Source organism: Salvelinus sp. IW2-2015, unplaced genomic scaffold, assembly GCF_002910315.2.
Source record: "Salvelinus sp. IW2-2015 unplaced genomic scaffold, ASM291031v2 Un_scaffold2926, whole genome shotgun sequence".
Taxonomy (NCBI): Eukaryota; Metazoa; Chordata; class Actinopteri; order Salmoniformes; family Salmonidae; genus Salvelinus; species Salvelinus sp. IW2-2015.
This window is the reverse complement of record NW_019944222.1, coordinates 41,286-51,797: the sequence shown is the minus strand read 5'-3', so window position 1 is coordinate 51,797 and position 10,512 is coordinate 41,286. Positions and strand designations below refer to the sequence as shown.

The following is a 10,512-nucleotide window of genomic DNA, read 5'->3' as shown; positions in this document are numbered from 1 at the left end:
AGAGGAAGAAGAGAGGAGATGGAGACAGAGAGAGTTAGGGAGAGAAGGGGAAGAAGGTAGGGGGAAGACAGAGGAGAGAAAGCAGGAGACAGGGAGAGGAAACAGAGGAGGAGGAAAAGAGGAGAGAAGAGAGAAGAGAGAGAAGAAGAGAGGAAGATGAACAAGAGAGTGTTAGGAGGGAAGGGGGGAGAGGTTAGGAGACAGAGAGGGGAAGAAGAGAGGAGAGAAGAGAGAGAGGAGAGAAAGGGAGAGGAAGATGAGACCAGAGGAGAGGAGATGGAGAGGAGAGCAAGGCACAAGATGGATTGTATATTAAGGATGCCCATTAGCTCTGCCAAGGGCCCAGCAACATTAATGCAGTTACAGTGCATTTTGGAGAGGATTCAGACCCCGCTGACTTTACAGTTTTCACAACCTGTTACAAGCCTATTCTAAAATGGATTGAATGTTATTTTTTTTCTCAATCAACTGCCACACAAAACCCCATAAGACAAAGCAAAAAAACTTTTATTAGACATTTTTGCAAATGTATAATTATATATATATATATATTATATAATATATATATATTATAATAATAATTACATTATACATATTACATACATAATATTCAGACCCTTTACTCCAGTACTTTGTTGAAGCACGCTCTTGCAGAATTAACATCAATCTTCTTGGTATGACGCACAAACTTGGCACACCTGTATTTGGGGATTTCCCATTCTTCTCTGCAGATCTCTCAAGTCTGTCAGTTTGGATGGAGCGTCTGCGCACAGCTATTTTCATAGTCTCTCCAGAGATCGATCGGGTTCAAGTCCAGGCTCTGGCTGGCCACTCAAGGACATTCGAGACTTGTCCGAAGCCATTCCTGCGTTGTCTTGGCTGGGTGCTTAGGTGTTTCTTGGAAGGTGAACCATTGCCCAGTCTGAGGTCCGAGCGCTCTGGAGCAGGTTTTCATATAACGATCTCTCATGTATTTTCCTGTCTGCTGAAAACATCCCCACAGCATGATGCTTGCACCCATCTTTACGTAGGATGGTGCAGGTTCGTCCAGAGACGCTCTTGCATTCAGGGCAAAGAGTTCAATCTTGGTTTCATCACCAGAGAATCTTGTTCTCATGGTCTGAGAGTCTTTAGGTGCTTTTGGCAAACTTCAAGCGGCTGTCATGTGCCTTGCTGAGGAGTGGCTCGTTTGCCACTCTACCATAAAAAGGCCTGATTGGTGGAGTGCTGCAGAAGATGGTTGTCCTTCTGGAAGGTTTCTCCATCTCCACAGAGAACTCTGGAGCTCTGTCAGATGTGACCATCGGTTCTTGGGTCACCTCCCTGACAAGCCCTCTCCCCACATGCTGCAGTTTGGCAGGGCGGCCAGCTCTATGGAAAGTCTTGGTGGTTCCAAACTTCTTCCATTTAAAATGATGGAGGCCACTGTTTTTGAATTTCAATGCTGCAGACATTTTTGTATTGTGTCCTCAAATCTGTGCCCTGACCACGACATCTTGTCTCTGAGCTCTACGAAATTCTTGACCTTATGGTGGTTATTGCTCTGACTGGCACTGAATGTGCGGACTTATATAGACGCAGTGTGTGCTTTCCAAATCATGTCCAATCATATGAATTTACCACAGTGGGACTCCAATCAATTTGTAGAAACATCTCAAGGATATCAATGGAAACATGATGCACCTGAGCTCAATTCGGAGTCTCATACTAAGGGATTCTGAATACTATGAAATAGATTTTGTTAATTTTATTTTTAAATTTGCAAAACCTTTGTCATCATTTTAACCCACTGTTCCCCGTGGGGGGGGGGGGGCGGGGGGCCCCCGAAACGTGGATGTCGATTCAAGCAGCCCCCCGCCATCTCTCTGATCAGGAGTTGTAAACGCGGAAGACACATTTTAGTTGAATACATTCATGTTCCCCCTTTCCCTTATAAAAATGTGCTTCATAGAAAATGTCTTCAGTATAAAAAACATACAGCCTCAACAGCAGAGTCATGCGAGCCAGCAAACTCAGAACTTTGCAGGCAACTCAACAATCTTACAAAACGTAAGGCAAGCCGTGCTCCTCTGAATGAACGTATGCAGAGGGGTAAAGAGAGAGAATGCAGAAGAACAACACTCTCTGTCTTTTCAACCAAGTCTCTTGAAAGCCACATTATTCGAGATCTAGAGATTACATTGGATTGCTTAAAGCTGCACAGATATGTAACTTTTTTTGCGACCGACCAAATTTCACCATGGAGATATGGTTACAGACCTGTCATTTTCTCGTTAAAGCACGTGTAAGAAAAGTGTATCTTTCTTCATATACTTCCGTTCCTAAGTTCTGTTTTGCAGCTGAAAAACAATATTTTTGTTATGAAAATTATATTAAGAATTGGAGCAATATTAACATGGTTACCATGATCTATTACCCCCACTATACTTGCTGTTTGTCACATTAAACTGAACTATCATTTTTTCAATGCAGGCAAAATGCTGATAATGATTTATGCATAGTGCATCTTTTAAACTTTATTTGCCAACATGACAGACCCAGTCAGGGTTTTGTTTAATTTATGATGGCATGACGGGAGAAAACTGCATGGCAGCGGAAGAAGAGTCACAAATAAGCTCTCAGCACTATGTAGTAATTTCAAAAGAGAAAAACCCATAATAACTTAAAAACAAGTTAATCACTCATTTTAATACAAGTCTCTTGTTCCCTCTCAGCAATGTTCAACGGAATATTCAAAGTAATTATGTTGGACTTTAAACACAAATCACTGGTTTACTTATACCAATTGCACAAATATTTCAAAGCGTCATGCCATACAATGAAACATATTCAGGAGAGACTATTCTCGCTCTCTGCATTGTTTCAAAATCAAGGACGTTTTCAGGACACGAAACTCTGTAGGCAGTTTCCAGAACAGAACAGAGGCCAGAATAAACGAACGTCTTTATTTTGAGGAAGAGTCATTCGTTGATGTATAAAACACCAAAGAAAACATCCTTCCCCCTCCAACTTTCCTGGTACTTCCCCTATCAAAACAACCTGGTCCTTATACTGGCTCACATGCACAAACGGGAGCAGAAGAAAAACAAACACAATCATTTAAATATCAACCAACCGGCCCTCTATGCTTTTGAATGGCAAGAAGGATGCCCTCTCAGAATTGCCTAGCTTACACTCTACTCCTGTATTATTTGGCTGGCATTTTCCTCACATTTCTGGACATCACATAATTAAATATAAATGGTATAAGAATCCTATATCCCACACACTGACCAACCACACTTTATAGTTTAAAAATTAACTCTGAAACTCAGCAAGAGTTTGTTACTGTATAAGGGTGGAAATTGTCTAATGAAAAAAAAAAAAGGTTTAAGTTTTTTTTGTGGGGTTTCCAAGAAATTTTTTTTTTTTTTCACTCTGCCCAGAGATGAGAACCAGTTTAGTGAGTAGTGTGAAAAGAGAGGATGAGAAGAGAAGGACCACCAAGAGCACAACTGGATCTGAGAAGTATTGATGACACTTGTGAAGCAGCAGAGGTGACTTCCACAGTTTGGAGGGGGGGAAAAGGGAAGGAAAAAAGGAGCGATAAGGGCACGGCGTAGGGTGTTAACTAAATCCCCCACATAACCTTCCTTCACTGATAAGTATTCTATAAGACCTTCTCAGCATGTCTACTTGTTGTCATTGGCTTTCTTTCTTTCTTTGTAGATTTGTAATGTACTTTGATATAGAAGAAAAAACAAAAAACCGCAGAAAAACGTGAGACACCAAGTCATCAAATGAAAGACAAGAACATTCCAAATACAAATGTATTGCAATAACTTGAAACCAAAATTTGCAGGCTACAACCTGCTTATGTTATCCCATCTTTGCAAGACCCACCTTCCCATCAAACACTTACATCAAAAAGACTAGTTTAGCCCTGGCACAAAATAAGCCACCATAAACAAGAGGGACGAAAGCGAAAGTTCAGCAAGCACCATGATGTGGGTTGTTGCGGCGTCTGTTTAGCGCCTGTGTGTTGTGCGGAATTAAAACTCTGTAGTTTGCTCCTAACTCAGGAAATTAACCCGTAATCTGCTTGAGCCGTTGAACTGCTACTGCGCACTTCCTTGAAATGACACAATTGGGCAGATTAGTCTGGGTAATTAGCTCATTAGTCAACAAAACACATGGCACAGCTACGCTATCTCCCCGCCCACAACATAGCAGCTACACCCCATGTCGTTTCTCCACACAACCCTCCCCCTCAACTCTCACCACCCACAGCTGGAAGTGTAATTGGCAGTTGTCATACACACAGACACTCGCATGATGCACATAAAACTCATTCCGCATGCAAATATTAACCACACACACACACACACACAACACATCCACACCACAACCCACACACACACACACACACCACCACACCACACACACACACACCAACACCACACACACAACACCACCACACACACACACACACACACCACACACCACACACACACACACACACACACACACACACCAACACACACACACACACACACACACACACACACACACACACATCACACACACCACACTGAGTCTTACATTCAGTTCAGCTTACATTCCTAGACCTCTTCATTATCCCTCCAACACCTCTCCTTGCTCTTTTCTCACTTTTAACTCTGTTCTCCTCCTTTTCTCGCCTCTCCTTCCCACTGTTCCCCTCTCTTGCTCTCCTCCAGACAAAGTCTCTCTTCTTTCATGTGCGCCTGCTGGGGCCAGCAAACACTTCCACCAGCAGCCAGGCCAAGCATCACACACTTATCAGTATGATGTGGAAAGGATTGGCTCAACCGCTTCCACTCCTCTCTCGGCTCAGAGCCAGCAGCGAGCAGCACCTGTCAGCAAACAACTATCAACCTGGGAGCACAGAAAGTATGAACACAGAAATTATTGAACACAGAAGTATGAACCCGGGAAAGTGGAATGTTGTTGTTGTTGCACATTGCCTGCTTCGTGAAGAAGAAAATGAGTCACTTGTTGCCGTCTCTTCCCCACACAAGTTCTCTTGTCACTACCAGACAAGGCTTGAACAACTGGAGCCCTGGTTAAGCCCTTCACACCTCCTAAAAGTGGGGGTAGCTGGACCACTGAGGCTGGAGCCATGCCGCAGGTTGACTTTCCACTCTCTTTCATCACACATCAGCAAACCATATGAAACATTTGGCAAAACTTTATCAAGGAGGTGTTGAAAAATTAAAACATTCCTGGTCTCAGAACCGATTGTATGATAAACCAATTCTCTAATCTTTTGGGCGTATAAACCAAAGAACAAACAGCGAAAAACACATAAAATGGTCAAAACTACAATCTAAGATCAACTATTTAAGACGGAACTAGAACACAATGCTAACTAGAGACAAAATACCAACCATCTCTCTCTCCTGTGGTGGTCTCTCCTCTCTTTCCCTCTCCTCTGTCTCCCTCTTCTCTGTCTCTCCTCTCTCTCCCTCTTTCTCTCCTCTCCCTCCCTCTTTCTCTCTTCTCTCTCCCTCCTCTGTCTCCCTCTCCTTCCTCTGTCTCCCCAGGATGTCCTTTGAGGACTTCAAGAAGAACTACACTAAGATAGAGATCTGCAACCTGACCCCTGATGCCCTGGAGGACGATAAGCTCCACAAGTGGACGGTGTCTGTGAACGAGGGTCGTTGGGTCAGAGGCTGCTCCGCCGGGGGCTGCAGGAACTACCCAAGTAGGAGATGACCCCTAACCTCTAACCTCTAAACCCTGTATTATATGGACGACCCTCATCTGTAATTTGTTATTATTTTAGTTGAATTCAGACTTGGGTAGGAATTACAGTAATAATTGTTTTATTTTAAATCCTTTAGCTGTGGTTGATTGAGCTTGCCTGATGCAATGGAACCAATTGAATGGTCTTACAATTGCACTTCCCTTCCACCTGACGCTCCGGTCAGGCTAAATCAAATGTTATTTTTACCCAGGTCTTGTTGCGTCGTGTATAGGATTGCCCTCATACGGGGCACCATTACGTAGTAGTCAATGTCCATCAAAGGCCCATTGCAGTCAAAAATTATATTTCCACACTTTGAAGTTAGAATAAGACGGTGAAATTGTGAAAATTCTGATAATGATTTTTTTTTTTGTGTAAAAGCTGTTTGAAAAGATTGCATGAAATTTCAGCTGTTTTGGTAGGATGGAGTTTTGGCCTGCCTGGTGACATCACCAGGCTGTAAATTAGGTAATAGACCAATAACAAAGAGAGTTCCAAACCTCTCTGCCAATAACAGCTAGTTTTCAGTTTCCCCCTCCCCACTCAGACCACTCCCAGACCGTCCTAGAAAATGTTTTGCTTGAGAAATGTCTCTTTGCTAAGAAGCAATTTTTTTGTTTATTTTTGACAATTTTTAATTGAAAACAATCATAGTAAGGTACTTAATTGTTATCCAGAAATGATTTTATATTAAGATAAAAACAGTAGCATTGGACTTTTAAGTGATGTGGCGTGTTTGGTTCTGGACCCGCTCCTTACCTGCAGATACATTCTGGACCAACCCTCAGTTCCGTTTGTGTCTCCTGGAGGAGGATGATGACTCGGAGGACAACGAGGTGGCGTGTTCCTTCGTGGTCTCTCTGATGCAGAAGAACAGACGGAAAGAGAGAAAGCTGGGAGCCAATCTCTTCACCATCGGATTTGCCATCTACGAGGTGTCTAACAAACGACTAAACAAAATAAAAAACTACTAAAGAATCTAAGATAACTTTTATTATTCTTTAAAGGGGAAATCTGCAGTTCAAACAACAACAAAGCACATAGTTAGTTTAAAAAGTCAAAAAATTGATATACAAATCACAGATTGCCCCTTTAGCGCATAACCACATACGTTGTGTACATGCTGCCTTCTGTTGTAACACGGTTTAGTTTTGAGCCGAGTTTTCTGATCCTGTTTCTGCTGCAAACACAACTCACAACTCTTCTCTCTGTCTGTCTGCAGGTGCCGAAGGAGGTAAGGACAGGAGACGTTGTCACGTTCCTGACCTATTTTTATGTTATTTTGATTATGTTTAGTTGGTCAGGGCGTGAGTTGGGGTGGGCATTGTATGTTGTGTGTGTTTTGTTTAGTATATGGGTGTTGTATTGTGTATGGGATAGATAATTGTGAGGTTGTCTAGTTATGTCTATGGCTGCCTAGATTGGGTCTCAATCAGAGACAGCTGTCATTCATTTGTCTCTGATTGGGAGCCATATTTAAGGTAGCCATAGGCAGTAGGCTTTTGTGGGTAGTTGTCTTGTTTAACGTTTGTTGCTTGTCTGTGCACTTGCGTTATTTAGCTTCACGATCATTTGTTGTTTTTTATTTGTTTGTATAGTGTTTTCGTTTCATGTTCATCTTCGTTCATTTATTAAAAGAAGATGGCTTATTTTCCTCATGCTGCGTTTTGGTCCGAATCTCTTCCACACGATCGTGACAGACGTGGAATGTGTTGGTTTACACATGGAGCTTTTATCATTCTAATACACTTTACCGCATTATTTATTTATAAATGTGTTACTATTAAAAGTTTGTATTTTAATATTTTAATAGTATAACAACAATAACTAATTCAACACTTTTGTTTTCGCACTTTTCATTCCCAGTCTTTCTTCTCCTGCCTCCTCCGTCTGTGTCTGTGTGTTTCTGACCAGATGCACGGCAACAAGCAGCCCATGCAGAAGGACTTCTTCCTGTTCAACTCATCCAAGGCTCGCTGCAAGTCCTACATCAACCTGAGGGAGGTGACCCAGCGCTTCCGTCTGAGCCCCGGGGAGTACGTGATCATCCCGTCGACCTACGAGCCTCACCAGGAGGGAGAGTTCATCCTCAGAGTCTTCTCCGAAAAGAGGAACACCTCAGAGTGAGTGAGAACAAAAGAAGAGAGATGAGCATGCTCAAATCTGAAGTCGCTTTGTCCTAAAAAAGATTCCATAACAGCTTAACAAACTGTGGGCTGATTCCTTCCAGCTCTACAAATCAAATCGCAGTTAAAATAGTTTGTCTTTAGGCGTCTGACCCCACCACTATAACCCCCAGTACCCGCCTCTCCCAGAGGGGGCGCTCTAAGAGCTACAATAACCCAACACACACCCACTCACATTGGTTAGCCCATCTTAAACATGGCGGCCAGATACTGTGACATTAGGACAGATACTGTGACATAGGCCAAGATACTGTGACATAAGGCCAGATAACTGTGACATAGGCCAGATAACTGTGACATAAAGCCAGATACTGTGACATTAGGACAGATTACTGTGACATTAGGCCAGATACTGTGACATAAGGCCAGATACTGTGACATAAGCGAGCGAGCAGATACTGTGACATAAGGCTAGATACTGTGACATAGGGCCAGATTACTGTGACATAGAGGCCAAGATACTGTGGACATCACAGGCCAGATACTATAACTGTTCGCCCATCTTAGACATAGGGCGAGATACTATAAACTGGGAAACACCAGAGGAAGCTGCCGATAATAAATACTATTTTCCCCGTCCCATACTATTACCAAGATGGCAATGAAGTACTATAGAATGGATAAATGTATTTGCAGATCTATTGACTATACAGTGAGGGAAAAAAGTATTTGATCCCCTGCCGAATTTTGTCGTTTGCCATGACAAAGAATTATCAGTCTGTAATTTTAATGGTAGGTTTATTTGAACAGTGAGAGACAGAATATCAACAAAAAAATCCAGAAAAACGCATGTCAAAAAATTTATAAATTTATTTGCATTTTAATGAGGGAAATAAGTATTTGACCCCTCTGCCAAAACATGACTTAAGGTACTTGGTGGCAAAACTTGTTGGCAATCAACAGAGGTCAGATGTTCTTGTAGTTCCACCAGGTTTGCACACATCTCAGGAGAGGATTTTGGCCCACTCCTCTGCAGATCTTCTTCAAGTCATTAGTTTCGGCTGCGTTGGGCATGACTTCAGCTCCCTCCAAGATTTTCTATTGGGTTAAGGTCTGGAGACTGGCTAGGCCACTCCAGGACCTTAATGGTGCTTCTATGGAGCCACTCCTTTGTTGCCTTGGCGTGTGTTTTGGGTCTTGTCATGCTGGAAGACCCCCACGACCCATTTTCAATCCCTCTGAGGGAAGGAGGTTGTTCCCCAAGATCTTGCGGTACATGGCCCCGTCCATTCTCCCTTATGCGGGAGTCTGTCCTGTCCCCTTTGCAGAAAAACACCCCCAAAGATAATGTTTCCACCCATGTTACGGTGGGATGGTTTCTTGGGGTCTACACATCCTCTTCTTCTCCAAACACGGCGAGTGAGTTTAGCCAAAAACTCCATTTTGTCTCATGCCACACATGATTCACCCATTTCCTCTGAATCATTCAGATGTCATGGCAAACTTCAGACGGGCTGAATGCTGGCTTCTGAGCAGGGGGACCTTGCGGTGCGCTGCAGGATTAGTCCTTCACGGCGTAGTGTGTTACCAATTTTTTCTTGGTGACTATGGTCCCAGCTGCCTTGAGATCATTGACAAGATCTCCTGTGTAGTTCTGGGCTGATTCCTCACCATTCTCATGATCATTGCAACTCCACGAGGTGAGATCTTGCATGGAGCCCTAGGCCAAGGGAGTTTGACAGTTCTTTTGGTGTTTTTCTTCCATTTGCGAATAATCGCACCAACTGTTGTCACTTCTCACCAAGCTGCTTGGCAATGGTCTTGTAGCCCATTCCAGCTTGTTGATCTACAATCTTGTCCTCGACATCCTTGAGAGCTCTTTGGTTCTTGGCCATGGTGGAGAGTTGTGGAATCTGATTGGATTGATTGCTTCTGTGGACAGGTGTTTTTATACAGGTAAGAAACTGAGATTAGGAGCACTCCCTTTAAGAGTGTGCTCCTAATCTCAGCTCGTTACCTGTATGAAAGACACCTGGGAGCCAGAAATCTTTTCTGATTGAGAGGGGGTCAAATACTTATTTTCCTCATTAAAATGCAAATCAATTTATAACGTTTTTGAACAGTGCGTTTTTCTGGATTTTTTTGTTGTTATTCTGTCTCTCACCTGTTCAAATAAACCTACCATTAAAAATTATAGACTGATCATTTCTTTGTCAGTGGGCAAACGTACAAAATCAGCAGGGGATCAAATACTTTTTTCCTCACTGTATATATATATAGTTAACCAGTGCCAAGGACCATGAAGCCGGGATTCAAACAAACGCAGATAAACGACCTGTGCGCTGCAATTGACTTTTCAAAAGGCGACATTAATCTTTAAACAACGCCATCGTGCAGTGTTTACAGCGATGCAACAAGGATCGCAGCAAAACGTCTGGGGGAAAATGTGCTTTTAAAAAGTCTATCGCACTGCACAGGCCGTTTTATCTGCGTTTGTTTAAATCCCGGCCCTACGGTTAATATAAACCTTTTAGACACTTCACTATGGCCTTGCGTTGCGTTTCCCAGGGGGACTAGACATATTCCTTCTGCGCTCCACCACCACCCCGCTCTCTCTAA

At 42.9% G+C, this 10,512-nt stretch overlaps 1 protein-coding gene and 1 pseudogene across 1 annotated transcript in view; both read left to right on the top strand.

Moving 5' to 3' along the window:
* LOC139022612 (calpain-3-like) overlaps positions 1 to 6,741 on the top strand; it is a 26,006-nt pseudogene extending 19,265 nt beyond the window's left edge.
* A 922-nt stretch (positions 6,742 to 7,663) lies between these two features.
* Positions 7,664 to 10,512, top strand: part of LOC112075004 (calpain-3-like) — a 42,743-nt gene continuing 39,894 nt past the window's right edge. The window contains exon 1 of the mRNA XM_070440735.1: positions 7,664 to 7,890. Coding sequence (XP_070296836.1) covers positions 7,682 to 7,890 — 209 coding nt within the window. The 5' untranslated portion in view covers positions 7,664 to 7,681. The remainder of the gene's footprint in view (positions 7,891 to 10,512) is intronic.